The sequence below is a fragment of the Copadichromis virginalis genome, linkage group LG12, assembly GCF_057382275.1.
Source record: "Copadichromis virginalis isolate Kocher_CV1m ecotype Utaka linkage group LG12, C_Virginalis_male_GT1.1, whole genome shotgun sequence".
NCBI classification, from domain to species: Eukaryota; Metazoa; Chordata; class Actinopteri; order Cichliformes; family Cichlidae; genus Copadichromis; species Copadichromis virginalis.
The window spans coordinates 22,684,520-22,708,354 of record NC_140629.1 but is presented as its reverse complement, the minus strand read 5'-3'; the positions used below and the strand labels follow the sequence as shown (position 1 = coordinate 22,708,354).

Below are 23,835 nucleotides of genomic sequence, written 5' to 3'. Positions count from 1 at the left end.
ACACCACCAGTCGATTCTGTATTTAGGACTGTGTAGGTCAGGAGTCCCCGGAGCCGCCCATGTAGTCCTCATGAATGTGTATTTTTCGCTCTGCCCGTTGACCTCTGCTCTCCTCTTCTTCCTGTACTAATTGTTCTGTCGTGTTTTTGTTTTTTCCCGTGTTTAGATAACTGTGGGCAGTGACCTGTCCCGCTCTTATGGCAAAACGAGGGATTCTGGTAAGATCCCTGCTCTGATGTATAAGTAGAAAGCCTGTCAATATCAAGCTAGATCATCTTTTTAAGATACTTATCAAGGAAAACCTTTAAACATTCATCTTTACATTTTCTTGAATATATCTGGAGAAATTCTCATTGAAATTATTGCTAGATCAGTTCTGAGAATTATGTAGGGGCTGTTAGGTTGACCATAAAGGAATGGACGGCTGGGAAGGGAGCATTTTGTTAATGCACCATATCTTCAGCGCTCTCTCCTAGATCTCATGTCATGTCATGTCCTACAAGCTGTGCTATAATTTTGTTTTCCTCTTAAGTGTCACATCTTGTTTCATCTTTGTAAGTATGACCCCAGTAAATATCATCTACTCTAATCCTTAGATATCCCAAACCATGAGCGTTGTACATATCACCTCTAAGTGAGAGAAACATTCCCTGAAAAGTCCAAAAATATAGGAACAATGAGAGGGTGAAGCACAAGTTAAGTCAAGTAAAACATGGGGCTGGAACAAAGGCTAAAAATGAGGAAAGAAAAGAGGAATAGGATTTGTAGAAAGTTTTTGAGGTGAAGGAGGGGGATTACAAGAGCAATAAGTTGTAACGGTGCTAAATTCAGCCTGGGCAGTGGAGGAGATCCTGGTTACTTATCTCTCCTGTACGGAGCTGTCTCTTTCTTTGATTTAAACTCCCCTCTTTCATTCTGTCTTCACAGCACCCGAGAAGAAAGCTGTTATATCGGAGCAGTTAAGTCGCACCACCTCTGTTCGTGATCGAATGCGCAAGTTTGCAGAACTTGAACAGAGTTCAAATGTCTCATCTTTAAAGAAAACTCCTTTGAGGAATGGTTCCTTCTCCAGCAGCACTGGCCATGCAAATGTCTCCAGAGCTACCGAGCTGTTTACACACTCAGCAGCATCCCTCAGCACATCTGAAGACAGGCCAGCACGGTCACGTGTGGGCTCTGCATCTGCATCCGTGAGTCAGGTCGTGCCTCAGCCAAGAGGCGTGGCTAACAAGTCTCTGTCTTCAGCTGACCAATCGCAGAGCTCCATGGGTGGGATGGGACATCCAGCTCAAAAAGATGCGCACGCCTCTGATAAGTCAAAGGAAGACGGGACCCCAGGGATAGCAGCTGGAGAAAAGGTCACCCAGGGAGAGGCAGACCCAGACATGAAGACCTTCCTCACCATTGAGATCAAGGATGGACGCACCACCACTTCCTCCTCATCAACCACCAGTAGAGGCAACATTATACCCATCACCCACATGACCCCACGCATCACTCCCAATGCCCTGGTGGGGCAAAGGCAAGGTAGGAGCATCAACCCGGAGCTCACTACGTCCTTAAATGGTCACCAGGAGCAGCGATGGTTGACATAGTGTAGTGTAGAGATTTTACTCTGAGCTACCACACACTAGTGTTTTTGTTTGGACTCATTAAGGTTGCCAAGCTGCAGCCCACGTTATTTCTAATGGACTATATGTCTTTTCTTCCAAATGTCAGCATTAATATCAGCCGCTACAAGGAGTACTCAGATTGAAGGAATAATGTCACAAGTGGGATAATGTCAAGGGGGGTTTTGTGCATCTGAAGAAGCACATGGATGAGTGGGGATAGATGTTAGAGCTGAGTGTATAAACGGCGCGGTCGCACTGAATGGTATTTGTTAGAGCGTGGGCATGTCGGGAGTACGGAGCTGTGGGGTCAACAGAAGAGAACAAACTTGGACAAGAGAAACAGCAACTGGTTGTCTCAGACGAAACTCAATGGGAATATTGTTACAGTGCAAATGAATTAGCCTGCCCGCCCATACAGTACAGGCCTTTGTGTGTCATATTCTGTAGTTATTGTCTGCAACACACTTACTTTTTACAGTCAGTGGTTTGAGTGTGAATTTTAAAATGAGAGAAAAAATGCCATCAGAGAGGGAACACATTCACTTTGAATGTGGCTCAACATCTTGATAGTACACTCAGGACAGTATGTCGTGATGTAACAGAGACGAATTATCTGCATGATAGAAAAACATGTCTGGCATCAACTCAGCGCTTTACAGAAGCGCGAGCGCTACGGCTGCTGTTACAGTCTGTCCAAACAAAGATGTCTAAAGCTTCAGCTCTTCTCAGCGACCGGCATCTAAAACCCAAACAGTTTATTTTAAACTCAGTCTGAACACGTGCGATTCCAGCCCGCTCACCACTTACAGCTCCCTCGTACTCCGAGAGCCGCGCTGCGCTCTGTCACGAGCCTCGCACGGCTCTTTTTCATGTCATGTTCGCTTTAATGTTTTTAGGCTCCTTTTTTGGAATCCTGCCTGTCCTGCTCTGAGTAACAGCAGCCTGTTAATGTGTCTCCAGTTTCCTGCAAAAGCACTGCAAACTCTCTTAAATGTAGACCGAGCTTTGCTGGTTTGCATCAGTCCTGTATTTTATGATATAGCTTTCATGTGTGCGTGTCTGGATGTGGGTGGAAGCGGGTCACATAGAAATGTGCACACCAGGCCAGTGAAGAAAGTGCTTATGTTAAAGGTGGTGCTATCTTCAGTCATTAGACTTGTGTGCTGTGTATGACACTGTAGTGGTGTGTGTTTGTTTTCACACCAGCTTAAGGTCTTACATTTCTCAAATCTTTGTTTCTCTGTTTCAGAGTTGACCCTCGGCCTAAGAGCCACACCATTTAAGATCTCTTCCTCCAGCTTCTCCTCTGGACCCTCCATCAAGGTACAAACTGCCTTACAAAATGGTTTTGACAAATGGTCACAAAATTGTGGCTACACATAAACCTGACAGATCTTATCAAGCTCGTGTAACAGGCTTGATAAGATCTGCTATTAATTTATAGTTTGAGCTTTTTTTCATCTTCTGTTTTATTTCCAGCGGACCCAGTTAAATTGCACGGTTTCTGCTGAGTTTCTGTCACAACAATCACCTATAAGGTCTGAAAAGCTAGAGAGCCAGGGGAGTGAAGGACACCATGTGTAAGAAAAGGAGGGAGAGGAGGGAAGAACAGTGTTTATCAAACACAGAGCCAGTCACATCTGCCCTTGTAGGGTATATGAAAGAGAGAAGGAGAGAGAGAGAGAAAGAGGGAGGGAGGGAGGTGTTCTGGGTATTCCCGTTTTTCTCTGTAGGTCATGCACGCTGAAAATTATCCAGGAAATGTTTCCTAAATACACCTTCAGTGCTGTGCAAAAGTCTTGAACTATCCCTCATTTCCTTTTTGTAATTTTTAGAAAACCTATTTCTTCAGGCTTTCTAGAGATTTTTTAAAGTTTTCCCTGGACATTGGCTACTTTTTCACTAATTATAAGGCCTTGTAAACATTCAAATGAACATTTTTTTTGCTTTTTAAGCCAGTTAACGGTGACCTATGAGTCGTTCAAGCATGAAACAACATATAACTCAAGGGATCAACCTGTGTTGTATCTAGACAACTTAGCAAAGAACATTTCTTTATGAAAAATGCCAAAGATAACACAGTTTGACGGATATCAAATTATATATTTTTTTTATCAGCATGACTCCAAAAGTGCTATTAGCTGAAAACTTGGACTATCTCATCCTGGTGTACAGTGTCTCTCTTATCTTATCTCTTAAAAAAACTGAGAAAACTGAACAAGTGGAGGAGAAAACTGGAAGTCTTGGACCTAAACCCCCACTACAGCACTATCTGAAAGTCATTCCCTTACAAAATTGGAAAGAATCCAGGAAAAACCTGACACGGGACCTGAGAGATACGTCTGCCCCGTCAGCTGATCAATCTAGTGTGTGCCAAAGCTGCACTGCGCCCATTTTCCTAGCAAAACATAAAGAAATGAGGTGTGGATCATTTGCACAGTGCTGCATGTGCACACACTGCACTGATTGGGTGGATTGGTCTTTCCATAGGATTGGAAAGTTACAGCAGTCAGAAATGACCAAACTATAACCTCTGAGGTCTGGGAGAACAGATAAACTCCCATTTGCCCCATTTCTTAAATCCTTCACTCTACCATGAAAGGAAGCATCCTAGTTAATGGAGAGTGGGTGATTGAGAGAGGAAAGGCACAACAAACACTGTTCTGTTTACTCTTTAATGGCTTTGTGTCCCCCCTCCCCCCGTGTGTTGAGCGCAGTGGTAATCTGATTATGAGATTTGAGAGTAGGTTAATTAGGGCTGGGAAGAGGGTCCACAAGGCTGTGCCTGTGGACCCTCCTTTAGCATAACAGCTTTCTTATAAAAGACAGATTTTTGCATGAAGAAGATAAATCTTCTGCAAGATGTGAGGTTTATCCTAGCATGCAGGTAATGTCTTTAAGTGCAGCTGTGCATAGGATTACTTCTAAACAGTTACCAGACAACAACTGTGCTATCTGTAACTGTTGAGGTTGGTGGATCAGCAATGGGCTCCAGCGACACAGCACAGGTATGACTGCATGCTGGCAGCAGCAGGCAGTGGTTTACAACATCCAGACAGCTGCGTCGTAGTTGTATAAGTTTAACGTAAACACCTTCAGTGAGAAAGCGCAGAGCTGCATTAAGGCTGCTGCTGATATTTCAACAGCTTCTGCTCACCATCGAAGACTAAGCCTCAGTCACCACGCTAATGAGACTGAGAAAAACAACAGACACCGTTGGTTAAGCTGAGCTCAGAGGTTGGTGGGTTGGTTCAGGCAGATGCAGAGACCACCTGTTGCCTGACTTTCTCTGGTTTAGCTTGTGTGTGTGTGTGTGTGTGTGTGTGTGTGTGTGTGTGTGTGTGTGTGTAAGAGAGAGAGAAGGTGACATGTCAGGAGGATTGACCTTAAAGAAGCTTACCCACATACCCTTTTCACATTAGTGACTATAAGAGAGTGCACAGGATGGCATGCGTTTGAATAAACTCTTCCTGTTTAGTGATGTTAATTGACCAGAGTGGTTTTGAGATGAAACTGTGATCTGTTTGGGTGGTCTGGCCTTCACTTTGGTGGTCTAACCTGAGCACTTGCAATTTATTTCTATCCCAATAAAAGACGCTGATAGCATCGGCTTTTCTTTTCTAGACGATCACTTTTAAATCAGGAGCCATTTGAGAGACCGGTTAAGATCAAATAACAATGAAAAAGTCCAAATACTGAGTGACTTGTAGTTTTTTATTTCGGCTAAGTGCTCGCAGTGTTTCATTACAATGAGAGTTCATTTTAGGTGGTGGCTAATTAATGTTGGCTTCTGCTCTAAGTGATCGCAGCTGCTCCTGCCTGTTTTGTCCGCTGTCTGTCCATGCTGATCGCTGGCCTTGAACACAAGTACAAATGATGCCTTAGCTTTATAACCATGGCGATGACAGGACAGTTGGCCTTTCCAAAAGTCGCAGAGATTATTTCAAAGCTCTCGGTCACGCTGGTGGTGCTGCCGCATGAACGTGGACGTCTAGGCTCAAAGTCAGTGGCAGATTGTCTCGCTGTCACACAGAGGGATGAAAACTCTATTGTTAGCATGCTGTCGATCCATGACGCATGCTGGGTACACAACCGGTTCATGTGTGTCACAGATTTAAGCTTGGTTCACAGACCGGAGGGTAAAGGCTGGGGATGTACTTAATTAATAGAGTAGAGCGATGTCCTCCATGGGTTGGGCTATTGTTCCTGCTGCCGCTAAGCATTTGTATTCACTCTTCGAGCCCACGTCATTCTCATTTGCTTATCTTTAAATTCCAGCGACTGTTGCACTTTGTCAAATTTCTCCCCAGTTCCAGTCCTCATTTTAATCCTAGATTGATGCACTTTACTTTACGTCTTTATGTTTGTCATCAATGATCACATATTTATCATGAAATGCTTCTGTTCACACTGTGTTCATAGATGCAGTATGCACAGTACTATTTGATTTCTGTACTGTGGTGCAGCAAAACGCCTTTGAGTAACTTCATCTTAAGAAGTTTTAATTTAACACAGAAGTACTTGACATCAGCACTGGCTGATTTGACTTTACCCTTGAACGAAATTTTTGAATTGCTGTCCTTCCTAACATCCTTGCCCAGAGCTCTGAAAACAGGGCTTTACTTCATATCCACAGCATGTCTGGTTTTCTCATGGACCTAAATTCTTTGCCCTCTTCCCAAATCTGGAGCTATATCTTGAATGGTAATCATGCAAAATGGCTGAGCTGATTAATCAGGTTGTATTTTGTTAGAAAGCCTTTAGTAAAGGAGGTGTACAACCAGTGTGCAACTTTTTCACCTCAGCCCAGGCCTAGAGCCACATCTAAATGCCTGCTGCCTGCCAGTGGAGGTGTGAAGGACGTGCTTTAGATAAAAGGAAAGTTGAACTGGGAGGTGTGAGTTTCCTGACTTGTGGTCACTACAATTCCACCTCCCCCAGTGCCCCAGATCTAACCAGCTCAGTGGAATAACAGCGGGGCAGGAGATAAATATACACGCCCAGGGCACCTAGAAATGAGTAGGTGTGGGCTGCCTGGGAAACAGGATTCCCTGCATACTCATTGGTTGCAGGGGGGGATTTGCTGGGGGTATAAAGGTCATGCATTGTTTTCTGAGAGGACACTTCTATTCTCACTGAGGCATAGGACACAGCCCTGATCTGACACCTCAGGATAAACTTTTTGGAAACTTGTGGGTATTTCAGCAAAGAGGACATTGGCCAGTGTGAGTTAAAGTTTGTCTGGCCATGCCTGGAGTGAACCTGGACTTCCTCCCAGCCTCTCAGTCTCCTAAGGCTTTGGGAAGCCCAGACAGTGCTTGTGCTGAGTCTGGCCTCGAAGAAGTAATTGGGGACCTGCTTGCTCAGGATGAAGCTGAGGATGAAGAGGAGCAATTTGGTGTGAAGAAATTTGAGGCAACATTGCGCTGTGCCGTGGGGGAGATCCACAGTGACCTGCAAGCCTTTGGGAAGCGAGTGGATGCCCGGCTGGATGAGGCTGCGGCTGAGGTGGCTCCTCTGGCTGAGACAATGTCCAGGTTGCAGGAGGAGAACCTGAGACTGAGGATTCAGCAGGAAAGGCTGATGAGGCAAGTTGAGGCCCTGTGTCAGGTGATGGGGCTACCTGATCCATCACTGCATGAACTTTACAGCAAAGACTGCTCCAGTTTAATTTCTAATAAAAGCAAAACTTCATCCGGTGGTGCTCCATCCTGCATGCAAGAGACTGGGTCTGAAAAACTCCAGGATGCTTCCAGCTGCACTCCCCAACACTCTCTTTCCAGTGCACCTCAGGAAACCCAAGCACACCGTCTCCTGCATAGTCAGTTAAGTGTACCCCAGGAGCCTCTAACGCCCATCCAGCACTCAGTCTCTCTGTCTCCCAGGACAAACGCACCTTCACCGGCCCCTCACCCGCCAACCTTTGCTACGTGCCGCTCCCTCTCTGCTCCCTCTCTGATGGCAAACATTTCTCTCTGCAACAGCATGGTACTGCTCTGTTAATGATTCTGATCATGATCCCTTTAATTCAGATAAGCCACTTGAAGAATGGGACTGTCTTTTTGTGCCAGTGTTGCCAATACCTGCGGATCCGCAGACCATTAATTTTATGTGCCGCAGCAGCGATCCCGTGTTCAAACCACATACTCTGGTCACCTCTTTCAAATCTCTCAGTAAGCTTGACCGTCTCAGCTGACCGTCTCAGCTGCCACAGATTCTGACAGATTGTGTTTATGTGAAGGACTCCACCGCAGTCTGTCACAGAGGTATTTCTGTGCTGTAACACCATGCGTCTCTAATTGTGTCCCGGCTCGCATTCATGGATGCCTGCAAGTGTTCTGTTGAGTGGATGCACTTCCCGGCGGAGGGAAGGATGATTACATTTAGCAGCAGCCTTTTAGTTTGCCATCTGCAGATTGTGTGCCGTGCTCACTTTGGCAGGCACATGAAGATAGAATTGAACGTTTGAAGTCTTTCTTCTGCTTTTTGTTCCTTTTCATTTATAAAGTTGGAATCACGAGTTAGAAAGAAAATGCAAGGAAGGAAAGCAGGTCCCGCAAAGCCACTGAAGGCGTTTTTAACTCGTGTGGCACAGTGTTTTTCAGAAAGGAGCCTAGTAGCAAGACGTCAGGTTAGAAAAGACTGAAAGGCTCTGATTAGATGTGGTCCTCATCTTGAGGCTTGTTTGCTTTTGCAACTGTGTAACATACCCTCTGTGTGTGCACTTGTAACCTTTCCAGGGATATTTTAAATTTGCAGCATGAGATTCAGTTATTGAACCATGAAGAGTCTAATCTTGTGGAGGCAGCTGGGACCGCCAGTCAACTACTTTAAGTCAAGGTGACTGGTTTCCATTAAGTGGTAATCCTTTCAGCAGACCGATGTGATAATGAGGGGTGATCTTATCTGATCGTGTTTCTGTATGTCTTTGCCCAGTTTCAGCTTATTTTGCCATTTTTTCTATTTATACTTTTTCACCTGGAACTGGTCAAAGCAGTCTCCCATCACAGAAAAAAAAAACTATCAAAACAGGCTTTTTTAAAATTCCACAATGACTTGGATGTTTATAGGTACACTTAGGCTTAGTTATACATGACTCGACCACAAAGGTTATCGGGGAGCTTCTCACCCCGTGTGCATTCCCCCTGTGGCCTGACTCAGAGACCTTGTCTGGCTGCATTGCCTCCCAGAACATTCTTCATCGGTCGCGGGCCTCTCAGTCCAGCCTGTCCCATGGGTCAGAACTCTGTGTCCAGAAAAGAGTTGAAAACCAGGGACCACCTTTGATCACCCAGTTCTGTGGCTGAGCTGGGCATTGTCCCTCCCTGCTGAGACCTGGTTTGGCTGGGGGACTTCAGTGGGCAGGACTCGGCGGCTGTGGATACAGATGGGACCAGCTGCCTGAGCTAAATCTGGACCCAGAGTCGTTTACAGCAAAAGCATTGAGGCCACAGCTAGAACATATAGTCTGCCACAGGCATTCGGCACCATATGAACATGTAAAAGGAATTTGCTATAGGATTCATGGTAACTCTCAATAATGCAACACATTCCCACGTTCCTCAGCTCTGCTCCTCAGCCCTTAGGAGATATTTTTCCTCTGGACTTTTTTATATAGTAATGCGTTGTCCCTATTTTGCAGTGAGAGTAAAGCATTGCATCTGTCACATAAACTCGGGTTGGCAGCAGTGTTGTATGATTAAGAAAAATCCATGTGTCAGCAGCACTCCATAAACTAGTGAACAGTAACTTGGCAGGGTTTCTTTTAGCCTCGTGTGCTTATTGTCACTCCCTCGCAGATCATCCCGCTGGAGCTGGCCTAGAGACAAGGAAGTTATTACTGGACAGGAAGTGTCAGACGTACTGTCCCTGCGATGTGTTAGAGCAGCCCTCGGCTTGTTCTGATTACATCTTAAATGTCAGCCACTTTCAAATAAGTTTTCTTTTTTACCCTCCTTCATTTTGGTTCTGGCTCTGGTTTAAGAAGTGTCCTCCCAGTAGCTCACTGATTTCCAACTAAGGTCACGGTTTTCTTTGCAGTCTATGATAATAAATGTGCTCCTGTTCACGCTCTGTGTTGTGTTACTGTGTTCGTTTTGCGCGCAGATGGAGACGGGGCCCGTCATTGCTTCTGAGCCAGTGTTTTCAGCTGTCTCGTCTGTCCAGCGTCACGTCCCACTCATTCCCAATGGCTCTGGCGCTCAGACCAAACCTGCTGAATTCTCCGGGAAACTAACAGCTGAAAAGCTGGCTGCGATCGAGGATGAAGAGCTCCTCGACAAAATGGTACGTCACGCCGGAGCCATAATTCTCAATGATTTAAGTTATTATTTCGATAAAAGTGTGTTTTGATTCAGGCGTGTGGAAAGTTTGTGCATTGACACTAAACCTTGTCACAGCTCTGCATTGTGTGTGTGCAGATTTGTAGCATAGAAAGTACCAATTGGGCAAATTTGCATAGAACGACCCCTCATGTTTCCATCCCCTCTTTCACAGCTCGATGAGTCAAAAGACTTTGAGGAGAGGAAGATGATCCGCGCAGCCATGAGAGACCTCCGTAAAAGAAAGAGAGGTAACATCATGCATCTTACTGTTACTCCAAACTGCATGAAGGCTTTCTTTTTAGATATTTAAAAGCAGTCAGGCCTGATGATTTCTAATTTTCATCTACTTTTTTGTTATTGTTTATACCTTATCTTGACACGTAATTGCCTTTAATTCTGCCCTCAGAGGCCATGCTGGGATGTACTCAAGAAGAAATGGGTAGGACAGGTGGTGTGCAGTGTGCAATAACAATTTATACTTGCCTGTGTTTGCCTTTTTGTGTGCACACACCCTGTCATTGTGAGACCACAACAATCTTAGATGTGGTTTGTGATGGAGGATATTATGAAATTTTTTGGTATCTTGCATGCATCCTGTGTTTTGTTTTTGGGTTTTTTAATGTGTTAAACACTCACCCTACAACAGTTAAGATCTGTTTTTCTGCGGGCACTCACCACGTGGTTTCATTAGGCACCTGCTAATGGTGAGCTCAGATTTAGAGTGGATGCGTCAGTGGATTCGGTGGAAATGAGCATGCAAAGGGTCCAAGAGGGCCTCGGTGATCTAGATATTAGACACAATTTAAGTTAGTAAATCATTAATACTGTGCAGTATGTGTAAATGCATGCGTGTTTTCTGAGAAAAACTACAGCCATCAGTGCAGGTACCAGCGTTTTCAACATCGCAGTGTGTATTTGCTCTCTGTGGTCTGTGGTGTTTGCGCAGAACATCTTATTTGACAGCTTTGGCTTGCCTGTTAAGACTCCCACCTGTGGGTGTTTGTGTGCTCAGAAACCCTCACAGTCCCGTGGAAAGAATTCTCAAACATATTGCCTCAAATCTGGAAGGCCTCACTTAATCCAACTTTGTGGCAGTCAGATGAGGTCCTGTCAGCTTATTTAGGACCTCTTGTCCTCCTTCTCCTCCTCCTCTTTTTCCACTGACATCATCTCTCTACCATTCCCGTCTCCTCTCCTCCAGACCAGAGAGAAAAGGAACGCGAAACCCGCCTGCAGGAGCTCCGGCAGCAGAGAGAAGACCGGGTGCAGAAAGGTCGTGCCGGGGTCGGAGCGGGAGAGGTGGTCACGAGCAAGGTGGAGAAGTCGGCAGATGGGTCAGCCGTCGGCCAAATCACCAAAACGAACCGCTTTGCTCAGTCTGGTAGTCTCTAATCTTTCTTGAACCAGCATTTAACTGAAGTAAAACCAAAACAATAAAACCAATCTATAAACATTCAAAACAAAGACATTAGCTTGAAAGTAAAAAGAGTAAAATTGTGTTGCATCAAAAAAAATTGATTATAAAGACAGAGATGGGAAGAATTTTATAAAGAATGGTCAATTTTAAAAAGTTTTTGTGTGTTTTCAGATGATGGGAGCAAATCAACACGCAGTACTATTGTCGAGTCCAGTTATGTGCAGAAAACAGACAGTGAGTTTTGCTTGCTGGATTTACAAATACACATTCACTCGAGTGCATTGCATTTTTTTTCTTAATCTTCTCATTAATGTGTCCGTGTGATTGTCGTTCTAGGAGGGACAGTCCAGTCAAAATCATTCAGCTTCACCTCTTCCACCTCCACTAACACGAGCAAAAAAATAGGAAGGTTGGTCACGAGGCATTTGTACTGTTAACTACAGCAGATTTAAACATCTGTGCACTCTCTCAAATTAACCTCCTGGGCTCAGTGTGTTCGACCGCGAGGACGACGCCTCGTCGCGAAGCGGCAGCGGCGGGTTGGCCGCCATCGAGCGAAGGCAGGCGGAGAGGCGCAAGGAGCTGATGAGGGCTCAGACGCTGCCGAAGACATCGGCCATGCAGGCCCGCAAAGCCATGATAGAGAAGCTGGAGAAGGAGGGAGGCGGGTAAGAATAAACAGAAAGGTAGTGCTACCAAAGAAAGAAAAGGAGCAGATGGAGGCATGTAAATATTAACACAAAACTGACTTTTCTTTTAGCCCTGGAAATCAGGCGGTGGCCAAGGTAAACAAAGTCCAGCGCTCCACCAGCTTTGGCGTACCCAATGCAAACTCCATCAAGCAGATGCTCCTCGACTGGTGTCGTGCCAAGACCCGCTCGTATGAGGTGAGCCAGCGATCCTCCACGCTAAGTGCTCATTTTTAATCTTGAACCTGAGCTGAGATGATACTTTGGGAAAGTTTCCACTGCTTATCCATCCCCGTCTGCGTATCTCTTTTGTTTCTTTTTCTTCGTCAGCATGTGGATATTCAGAATTTTTCATCCAGCTGGAGTAACGGCATGGCGTTCTGTGCCCTGGTGCACAATTTCTTCCCCGAAGCCTTTGACTACAACTCCCTGAGCCCGAGCAACCGCAGGCAAAACTTTGAGGTGGCCTTTAGCGCTGCAGAGTGAGTACATGCTGAAGACAGGTTCTTCCTAACATTTGCAGTGACTGTAGGAAACCAATGGAAGAACTACTGTGTTAGGCCTATAGGTGTAGAAGTGATGAGCCAGTTTGATTCGCTGCCCCGCTCCCCTTTATTCTGTGTCGCTGTATGCCGGCATTTGCAGACCAGTGGTATGGGAAAACTTCTCGACCGATGTCCTGCTTTCCCCCTTTCTCCCAGGTTTATCAAAACCCCACTCACGACTGAGCCCATTACTACTCTAATACCGCTGCCTCTAAACCTCCACTCTTCCCTCTCCTATGAGTAACCGCTCTGACACCCCAATCTCCTCCAAACCAGATCCCCACAGGCAATCCCACTCCAAACAGCAAACAGGTTAAAAAAAAAAAACTTCTAAGCTCGCCTCTGTGCCTTGAGTCATGTCCCTCTATTTTAGTCTAAAACTCTTTCCTCTCCTTGTTCTTTTCTTTTTCAAATTCCTCTTTTATGCCACCAGTCTTCACTTTTGGTACCCCCACCCAGCTGTGTGTGCATCTTCACGTGCTCACCAGGATAATGTAACGCTGAGATATCTCAAGTAGCGAATCGTACTCAGCACTGTGCTGTCACTCAGCCACAGCCCCACCCACTCCCCCAGATCTTCTCACCTTTGTGTTGCACTATCACTCACCTCCCCAGGCACTCCAAATCCCCGCCAATAGTTTATGTTTACTATCTGGATCCTTGATACGCACTCAAACACACACTATACTGTGCACCAGTGTGGTTGTTTTTGTTAGTCACTCTGTCGTTGTAACTTTGGGGGTTTTTTTGTGTGTTTTTTGCAGAATCCACGTTGTTTTTTTCATCGTGTCTCGTATTTCACATTGATTATGGTTAAAAACAACAACAACAAAAACATCCTCGTCTCAGTGCACAGAAAAAAACAACAGCAAACAAAAAGGCTAAATGAGCATCGCCTGGCGCTCATTTGACATTTTGTTTTGCCTTTGTGTGTGTGCGTACGTGTTTTTGTCACGCACTGTATGTATGTACTGAGATGTTCATGAAGCATGTAAGCTCATGGATATATTTGTGAACACAGAATGTAATGTGATTGTTTTTTCTTTGTGTTCTTTCTCACTCCTTCTGTTTTTGTTTTTCACTGGCTGCTCACTGCTTTCTGTTTTTTTTCCCACTCCCACTTCCTCATTTTCCCACACTCTCCATCTCTTTGTCTACTCTCTCCGTCCCGTTCCTTCTGTGTCTTTTTATCTGTCCTTTGCCTGTTGTGTTTCCTGTTCTATCCACGTTGTTTCTGTCTTTTTGGGTCCTTTCCTTCCTCTCCCTATTCCCTTCCTCTACCCCCTTCCCCTGCTGGCCGTGGGTGCAGGAAACTAGTGGACTGTCCCCAGCTGCTGGATGTGGACGACATGGTGAAGATGCGTGAGCCAGATTGGAAGTGTGTGTACACGTACCTGCAGGAGTTCTACAGGGGTCTGGTGACGAAGGGCCTGGTTAAAACCAAAAATTCCTCCTAAAGTTGCACCCCAGCTAAAACTGAGCCTATGGTGAGAGAGGGGACGAGCTTGTGAGGGAACCGCACACACTCTGTGGTTCCCGACAGACTTAAAATGTAAAACACAGAAAAACTCCTTTATTGGCTTCTTTTGGATATTTGATGCTTCATGTTAATCTGAAGCTCCAAAGTACCAAACATGGTGTGTGTGTGATAGCATGTGTGTATCTGTATTCTGAGACTATGGCTCAGGCAGAGGGCCAGGACCATCTGCAGATCAGTGCTTTAAAAGGAACTGCCGGATCACAACGTTTCAAACAGAGTTAAGGAAAAAAAACAGAGAAGGATGAAGCCTGCTTTGTGCACCAAGTTTTTATCAAGTGTAAGGTTACAGGTGTTTATGCACTTGGCTTGTCAAGCCTTGTAAAGATACTCTAATAGAAATAAAGTGCAGACTGATTTATGTCCACAGTTCCTGAAATTACTGAAAAAATGTTACGTTGTTGACGTTTGTTATCTCATCGGCCCATCTGCTGTTTTTAGGTGCTTTTTCTCTTTGTGGGATTTCTCAGGGGTTAGAGTGTGAGGAGATGTTGCCACCTTGTGGTTACACTCTGCATAGCTCACACTGGAGGTCTCAGTTCTTAAAACTGTTTATTGAAATGCCCAACATTACCCAAGTTTATTTATACAGAGCTTTTAAAGGGTCCATAATGGTTTAGAGCAAATGTGCCAAAGACTCTAGCACACTAAACAGCTTTGGAAAATGTGAAGAGCAGCAAGGTTTCTACTGTTAAAGACCTCCTCCATGGCCATTTATACTATATTCATAGATAAAGAATCATCTATTTGAAAAAGAAAAAGAAACTTGTAGTGAACATGATGATTTCTCCTTCCCAGCTGGTCTTCTGTCTGTTCTGCTTTCTCATGCACGCTGTCCTGTACGCCTGTTCCTCAGGACCCACGCCAACTGCATGCCTTTGCTGGAGGTGGAAGACATGATGATCATGGGTAACAAACCAGACTCCAAATGCGTCTTCACCTACGTGCAGTCTCTGGTCAACCACCTGCGCAGGTATGAGATGTCCATGGGTCGGCCCTGTGACCTCTGACCTGTTTTCGGGCTCCTCCCCCCCCCTAACCTTCACCTGATGATGGCCTCCGCTCTGACAGCAGGCTGGGTCAAACAGTTGCACATCTCTGATGGTCGGCTTGGGGATTGTAAGCATGTGTGTATGTATCAGTTAAAATCAGCTTAAAATGTTTTCCGGCAGTGATAATGTGTGTTGCTTATTCTGGACACACACACACTGTCGACACAAAAGTCCAGTAAGAGATCAGCAGCAGCATGATTCTTAAAAAGACCCCTTTGTTTAAAAAAAAAAAAACTCCAAGTAATATTCAACAGGCAGTAGTTTGATCACATTGCTGTTGTACTGAGAAACGGCTCAAGAGAGAAAAAAGAAAAATAGTTTTCTAGTATTTGCAGTTTTTTGCAGTATTTGTACATGCGTTTTTCTCTGCTACACTTTTGTAAGTACTGTAATGTGTTTGCACTTCTCTCAGTAATCTCACTGAAAAAGAAAAAACTTATTATTTCTATTCAATTTTGGTACTTTTACTTCTTTTTTTTAAACCAAACTCATGTTGCTTGAAGTGTTTTAATTAAGTTATTTTCATTTTGATGTAATTGATGAGTATAAGGATTCTTATTACGTGAGCACAGGGATTTTCTGCATTTGTTATTCAAATGGATTCAACATCGTTGCTGTAATCTCACTTTTCTGAAGTCCAAACAGCTACTGAGGACATTTACTGGACATTTGATCCATCCTGTATGACCACACCACCACCACCATCATCATCATCACCATCATATAAGTATGGATGAAAGATGCTAGCTGTTAAACTGAGGTTTGGATTTTTTTTTTGTATTTCGGTACAAAGAAGTCATTCAGCTGATTTGTGTCATTACTGGCTGTTTGGTGGACAGCACACACACACCTCCCACCACCGCTGCATTGCCCTGCCACACACATTCTCACACAGCTGTTAGAGGGCTCCTTATTTATGCTTGAGTAGTTTTTAATACGGTTAACGCTGGTGTGCACATCGTGCTTTTAAAAGGTTTTGTCGATAAGCTTAAGATGCCACAATGTTATTTTTTCCTGTGTGAAAGCCGGCTTTCAGTACAAACATGAGGATTCATGACTGATAACCAGCCAACTGTATATTTAACTAAATGTAGCTAAGAGGAAACGGGACAAAAATAATTTTAAATGAATATTTTATTTCACTTGTATAAAATTTGGGTTTCTACGAGAAGAAAATTTGGTTTCAGAGTTGATTTAAAAGAAGCTTATTTCTTAGATTTGAGAGATTATTTGAGAACTATCTGCTGCCGACAGAAAAAAAGCTTTCATGAAGCAGTGGAGTATTGTATGTGTGTATGTGTGTGTGTGTGTGTATATATATGAGAGCTAAAACACATTATTTCATTTTTCTCTGCACCACAGTTAAATGTGAAATAAACCAATTTGAGAAACAAACGTGTGTTTGTGTGGGATTATTGCTTGGAAGGCTATCCATGGTCCCGGCAGCGTGGGATATCTGCACACAAACACTCAGCACAAAAAGAGCCAGAGCACACTTCTTTTTAAAAATGGTTTACTTTCCATGCACTTGAGTCTTTTTGTGCGCATCAGCCCAACCCACCAGAACACGCAGCATCAACCCCAGGCTAGTCAGACGATTTTCAGCCTGAGGCTTCATTTAGTTTCACAGTAGGTCAGAGGCAATCATAGACACACAAAAGAGCTCAAGCTCATTACAACAGATGACAACACAATGGACAGTGGCGTAAAAAAAAATGGTGCAAATTCAGACTGTGGAGCGTCTACAAAGGCCTGCTGACGGGCTCATCTGTAATCTGCTAGGCTCTGAAATTACAAACATTTCTGTCACCTGTGATAATCAGCTGGTTGTGGAGCAGCTAAGGGAGCTAGAGGGGTACTGTTACTGCTGATGTCTACTCTTACAGGTCAGTGTGTTTGACTTCTGTGCTGGGCTCTGAGGAGCCACTCTCGGTGGCTATAGATGAAGCAGAAGGCTGGTAGGCAGGCTCATTTTTGAACGGGCTGTCTTTGGCAGGAGAGAAGCGGAACTCCTCCGGCACCTCGGCCTCGGCCTGAGCCTTCTTGTAGAAACCCAGTTTCCCCAGCAGCTCATTTATCTCAGAGCGGGTCATGTCAGACAGGGCGACGCGCTGCGGAGGAAACACACTTGTTATAAAAGGACCATTAAACTGTGCTCTAAACAAAAGACACTGATCTGCGATATATTAATAGTGCAGTAAAGCTGAGCTGAACATTGATGGGTTTAAAGAAACCTGAAAAAACATTAAACCTGCACAAATGAATTATGTGTCGTGTGAAAAGATCACTCGTGATGAAACTACAAAGCTCTGAAACATTTTACATTTCTTTTGGATCCTTGTTACAGTTTTCCGGCCAATGTGCTGCTCTTTTTAATGTCATAACAGACAGTTGTATTTATACAACCCATTCAAAAGCATGGGAACTGGCCCAAAGAGCTTTCCAGTGGAGGCTGATTAACAATGCAAACATACAAGACGTCACAGGAAGGAACAACAGGTGCAAAAAAAAAAAAAAAGCGATAAAGGCTGTTAACCACAACCACGGCAACAAATGCAGGAGTTAAGAAAAAATAAGGCTATATAAAAGATATGGCTGAAGTTAAAAACAAAATAACACCTGAGAACAGGAAAAGTAAAAAGGAGAAAAATCTGATTAAATCATAACAGTACTTTAAAATTTCAAAGAAGCCTCAGATCAAACAAAGTGATCTGCGAGTCATTCCACGGAAATGCTCCCGGCATTTACAAAAATATTACACTTGAAAAACACTTTAGGGTTACAATTTATTTCCACATTCAAATAAAACGTTATCCGAACTATTACATCTTCTCGAATATTCAGTTCAACAATTTTTTTTGTTTGTTAAGTGATAAATAAGTTTGACCATCACAAAAATGCTCATCCCCACAGTCAAGTATAGTGATTCAATGCTGTATTTTGACCACAAAAATATGCTTTTTACCATTTAAAACGCCATAATAGGACTACCACATATATTTTAAACATGACACAACAAAGCTGAACTTGTGTAACTGCATGAGAAAAGTCTATTGTTTTGAATTGCTAGTGGTAAGTGGTTTATCTGAATTCCTCTCTTATTTAATAATTTGAAGCTTTTAGTTAAAGTCACTGGTGTTACTCACTTTACTTTTAGGGAAGTGCAAAATACATAAATTGATTAAATGACAGAACTTAATGAATATGAGGTGACTGACAGCATGTCAGGTGACTGACATGCTGTGACTCCCAATTACACAAAAACATTACAAGCTGTTTCTGGAGTAAAACTTTAGTATTTTATGTAAATTCTAACTGTTCTGTATCATTATCAATCTTTTTATCAAGTACGTCTAATTTGGGTGTCTAATATCTCAGCAGATGGTTCACTGCGTCACTGTTTTTTTGTCACATAAAATAAAACATGTCATATTTGACCAGATAATTTCACAGCCATTGAATTTTGTTACACTTAAGGCTTAACATATGAAGGATTACTTACTTTTAACTGTATGAAATTAATAAGACAATCTGCTGATTTGTTGCACGATTATTATAACCGACTACGTGGCTGAAGAGCCTGAGGAAATAATATTCATTAAAACGCCTGAAGACTTGCAGAAGGAGTAAGGAAACACCGTTGAGGGAAAAAAAAAGAATCACAGCACAACCAGGCTTTGAAATTTGGGGGGGGGAAAAGCTGTCATTTTTTGTAAATAAATAGTCAGTTAAGTAATAATTTAGTTCAAGTTTAAATGTTAGAAGTAAGTTCTTGTCATATCAAAGTGGGATATATCTGTAGAATGACCTGTGCTCTGCAGATTTCTTGTTTCCTTCTGAAGTTATTTTAATCCAAAAGACGGGAAAAGCTCAGAGCCTGCTCAGCGGTCACAGGACACCTGTTTGTCATCATTTCAGCTGTAATCTCTTCGAGTAATGATGTCAAGTGTTGGTGGTGAGATGCTTTACTTCAGTTGTTAAACTGAATCTGACATTCAGCACAAACGAGTGTCATATTTGCTGCAAGTAAACAACAAATACAATTTAAAAAAGTAAAATAAAAGAAAGGCACAACACACACTTACGTCCAGCTCTTCATAATGATGGTTCAGGAGGACAAGCTCAGGGTCTGCGCCAGGAATGTGCTTCATCACCAGGTTATGGCTGAGGTGGTGCTCAGGGATTAAACAGCGTGCAGTTTATGAGCAGATATTTCTAAAGAGTAACAGTGCACTTCAGTGAAAGGATACTAAAGAGGAATATCCTGGATCACAAAGGCTTTGACCTGCAGACAGAGGTTTGGATTAGTGTTTTCCACTCAGTTTGGGTTTCAGTGGCAAATGTGTCAGGGATTATGTGAAACTCTAAACTAAAATGTTCCTCAGAGAGAAAAAACTTCTAGGCAGGAGTAAGGCTTTAGCCTGCCTCTGACCCCTGGCTCTCAGTGTTTTGTCACTTTTGTTCACATAACAGGGCAACTTGCCTCTCTGAGCCTGTTCAGCTGTCATCCACCACACGTCTGAGGAAAGACAACAACACAAGAAACAAGAAAAAGTTACATGCAGAGCTCGTGTTTCAGAAATGGGGCTTTACAAGAACTGGAAACATGATTACTGAACACACGTCATCTGCAACTGTAATGCATCTTTATACAGAAAAAAAATCATTTATGTGCTGGTATCACTGCGAGCTTTTACTTTGAAGAACGCTTAGTACGGCCCCAGGGAAGGCCACCCGACCTATTTTTGCTGATATCTGAGCCTCAGGTATAAGGCGTGACTAACACTACAATAACAACAGATCATGATTTGCTTCAGTGATGCTGGCAAGTAGGTGACTGGGTAGGTGACACCCTGGGGGAAACTGCACAGATCTCAAAAGAAAAAGGTGTTGAGTTTCAGTCTTTGTGCAGGACCGCCTGTTACACACCCTGTGCCCCCCTTTTAAGCTTCCACCAAGTCACTTTGTGATGACGATTTTAGGGTTACTAAAATAGTAACAATGTGAATTAGAGACCGTGTTCTTCATTAGATCGCAGGCCATTCAAGCACGGAGGCATCCATTCACCTTAGTACACATCTGTCCTGGTCACGCATGCGCCCAATCCAAAAATGTTTAAAAGCAGGGCACCCATTCACACGTTTAAACGATAATTGGCCCTGACACGATTATTTCCGTGTTCTTCTTTATGCGGAGGATTATGAAAAAATAAAGCCTTATGTTACCTCCACCCTCGCTCTTGCCAGCCCCTCCAGCTTCTTCAGATCCACATCATAAGCCGAGGCGCAGTGAAGTAAACTGGCCAACACGATCAGCCACATTTCTCCTGCTTCAGATCGAGGAGCCGCACTCGCTCTTCACCGGGACCAGTACCTGCAGATGATTGAAGGTAACCGAGCTATGGAAGAGGAGGGAGGAGAGATGATGAGCAGCTATGTCACGTCCGGACCTTTTGCCACGTCAAATATTTTTGTGGCAGAGAGAGGAGCAGGCGTGGTTAGCGCGCTCATTGGTTATTCCAGGCTTCCTTATGGATTTCATGCGCGCTCTATAGGCTGTCACAGGCGGTGTAATTGTAGAGATGGACAACGGAAAGAGCTCTGTTATTGTCTGCGTGCTCTTCTTTTTTTTTTGATGTCCTTTTGTGCAAAGTGACACATGTTACATTAATAACAGCATAATTTTAAATTCCTAAATGCACTGGATTATATGGTAGACTGATCCTGAAGGTGAACTATGCAAAGTTATTTAGTCTGTGTAATCTTGGATTTAGGAGGATTAAAGAAGATCGATTGTTGTAAAGGATTGTGGTTGAAAAACTCAGAGTCCCGTGAAGGAAATGTGATATTTACCAAGTCAAGGACTATTTAATGAGTCACAACCCTGTGTGGGAGCAGACTTTTCAGGTGTCTGATCCCCGCACTACAAAAGTTCTCACAGTGACCGGTGAGCGCTGAGCTCAAGAAATATTAGATCCGAATATGAAATAAATCCAACTTACTTGTATTTTACCTTCTTTCGCTGTTCTCCTGTTTAAATATAAAGGATAGATCTTCCTATATAAACATTTCTGGGAAGAAGAAAAACTGGAGCTGTTTGCTGTGTTTGCACTGCTCTGTTTCCGGGGTTAAAGCAGGTGACGGTATGTAAACCATTAGTTGAAACAACAGGAAGGAGGAGGACCTCCCCTTGAGTTAAGAAGGGTGTCAGGTTTACAATCTCACTTGAAAAAACCGTGGAAATAAGTTGCGCCAACATCAATGAGGTAAACTACAACTTCACAGCTCACCTCCCTGAACTCACTGTGCTGTTGATCAGCTTCTTTGTTTTCAGGATGTCCCTTTCAGGACTGCTGTGCTGAGGCTTCTTACGCGTCAAGTGAAGCTCATTTGTGTGAAACTCGTTTATAAATAGACTTCACTGGTGCCACCGGTGACAAATAAGTCAGTCACAACACTGGGACAAATGTTATGTTTTTATTAGGGCTGTCAGTCGATTAAAATATTTAGTCGCGATTAATCGCATACTTATCAATAGTTAACTCAAGATTAATAGCAAATTAATCAGATTTGTTTTTTAAATCTGTTCTAAAGAAACTTCAACAGCATACTCTTCATGTTTCTAATACCCTTAACAGTATGGGAGTGAACAAATATACTTGCTTTATGCAAATATGTTTTTATTGCAACAATTCAAAACAATGAAAAGTCCAAAATACTCTTCAGAAAAACCTCAAAGGTACTGAATGCTCAAATATCTAAATTATCAGCACCGGGAAAAGATCAGGTATGCTATACCATGTTAAAACAACTCAGTGAGTCCGCTAAAGATCTTTTGTGGATTTATCTCTAAATATCAAAGTGGGTTTAGAAGAAGGAGGAATACTATGGATCCAGTTTTATGTTTGGAACATGAAGTTCGAAAAGCACAAACAAACAGTGAGAGTGTAGTTTTGATATAGAAACGGCCTATGATATGATGTGGAGAGATGGCCTACTAATTAAACTCTGTAAATTGGGTATTAGGGGGAGGATGTACGGGTGGATAATGGATTTTTTTAAAGGGGCGACATATTCAAGTGAGGATTGGGAAGGTTTTTTCTGAAAGGTTTTTGGTAGAAAATGGTACACCTCAAGGGAGCATAGTGAGCCCTATGTTATTTTCTTTGATGATAGATGATGTGTTTAATGATATAGAGGCAGGGGTGGGATGTTCACTTTTTGCTGATGATGGAGCAATATGGAAGAGAGGGGAAAATATAGAGTATATTGTGAAGAAACTGCAGGGAACAATTAGAAGAGTCGAAGAGTGGTCTTATAAGTGGGGTTTTAAATTTTCGGTTGATAAAACCAAGGTGATGTTTTTTTTACAAGGAAGAGAGTTGGTAAAGACATCAAGCTTAAGTTGTATGATCAAGAATTAGAAAGGGTGAGTAAATTTAAGTTTCTTGGATTGTGGTTTGATGAAAGGTTAAAGAAGACGTGAGACCTTTACATGCTGTCATTTGTTCAGATTCAAGTTCATCATTGGTCAGTCTACAGCATAGTCACTCAGACAGTAGAGCAGATGCTTTGGCGGAAATTCAGCAGCCACTTTTCCGGATACATATGATGGGACTTGCAGTTGTGTTTTTATGGGTTCCAGCGCACTATGGAGTATGGGCGAATCAAAAGGCAGAGTTGCAAAGGAGGCCGTAAAACATGGGGTGGTTGACATGGCTGTTAGTTTTGGCCAAGCAGAGATAAGGAGTATGGTAAGGCAAGATATGAGAGCAAGATGGCAAAAGCAGTGGGAGGAGGAAAGGAAGGGACGTTGGTTGTATAAAATTCAAAGGAGGGAGGAATGGTTACATCAGTGCAAAAGAAAAACAAACAATAAATATAAGAAGGGTAAGAAAATAAATATACACTTTAAGATTAGGAGATAAAAGTATCAATAACAATTTAAAATTTATAGTTTGAATTATTTAAAGTGACCTTTAAGTGATTTAAAGTGACCAGTGTAGCAGCTTGTAAACATTGAGCAGAATTCTTGAGAATAAGGAGTGTCCTAGACTAAGGATTGTGCATGCTGTTATATTTTTTTTTCTGTAGTAATGTGAAAATGCATCAATGTTCATGCATTAAGTTAAGATAAATAATTAACTGTTTGTTACAGGTAGTGTTATGAAGGTCTAGTGTAGGTACTGTTAGCAGCTTCAAGCTAACCACAGTGCACGGCTTTTCCCAAGTCTTGGCCCTAAATAGCACAGACATAAACACACACTCCGTTTTTGACTCATGCATTTTTAAGTACCAGTGAGACTCATGAGGTACCCTCAGGTGTTTCCACAGGCTAATGTAGAATTAATTAGTTTTTTTCCCCTCTTTGAATAAACCAGTATTTATGACAGTGAGTGCACTAGTTCCAAGTCTTTATTTTGACATTTATATGCAGTAAATACAATAACGATAATTAGAAGTAATGAAAAAACATTACACAAAGATACATCATTATCACTGTATCATTGACCCATAACTAGGAAGTGAGTATATTACATGTTTAATAAGTGACATAAGGTACAAATGTGCAACACTGGGTGATGGTTTAGTTCATCAGGCAAAGCAGGTGACCCATATGACTTAAAACTAATTGGAATGAAATGGAATAAAACTATTG

At 42.9% G+C, this 23,835-nt stretch overlaps 2 protein-coding genes across 3 annotated transcripts in view; one reads left to right on the top strand and one right to left on the bottom strand.

Moving 5' to 3' along the window:
• smtnb (smoothelin b) overlaps positions 1-16,572 on the top strand; it is a 50,251-nt gene extending 33,679 nt beyond the window's left edge. For both annotated transcript variants that reach the window (XM_085475461.1, XM_085475460.1), the window contains exons 8-20: positions 167-218; positions 928-1,527; positions 2,863-2,936; positions 9,720-9,899; positions 10,110-10,185; positions 10,344-10,376; positions 11,139-11,318; positions 11,526-11,588; positions 11,691-11,763; positions 11,846-12,022; positions 12,115-12,241; positions 12,374-12,525; positions 14,982-16,572. In XM_085475461.1, the coding sequence (XP_085331587.1) occupies positions 167-218; positions 928-1,527; positions 2,863-2,936; positions 9,720-9,899; positions 10,110-10,185; positions 10,344-10,376; positions 11,139-11,318; positions 11,526-11,588; positions 11,691-11,763; positions 11,846-12,022; positions 12,115-12,241; positions 12,374-12,525; positions 14,982-15,135 (1,941 nt within the window). In that variant the 3' untranslated portion in view covers positions 15,136-16,572. The remainder of the gene's footprint in view (positions 1-166; positions 219-927; positions 1,528-2,862; positions 2,937-9,719; positions 9,900-10,109; positions 10,186-10,343; positions 10,377-11,138; positions 11,319-11,525; positions 11,589-11,690; positions 11,764-11,845; positions 12,023-12,114; positions 12,242-12,373; positions 12,526-14,981) is intronic.
• Positions 16,573-16,673: 101 nt separating this feature from the next.
• selenom (selenoprotein M) lies at positions 16,674-21,319 on the bottom strand. The gene is made up of 6 exons (XM_085475462.1): positions 21,179-21,319; positions 20,403-20,575; positions 19,661-19,696; positions 19,428-19,462; positions 19,263-19,341; positions 16,674-17,288 (listed from the first exon to the last, which is right to left on the bottom strand). Exons 2-6 carry the CDS (start codon positions 20,496-20,498, stop codon positions 17,058-17,060), a joined length of 477 nt encoding a protein of 158 aa, XP_085331588.1. The 5' UTR covers positions 20,499-20,575; positions 21,179-21,319; the 3' UTR covers positions 16,674-17,057.
• Positions 21,320-23,835: the final 2,516 nt, after the last annotated feature.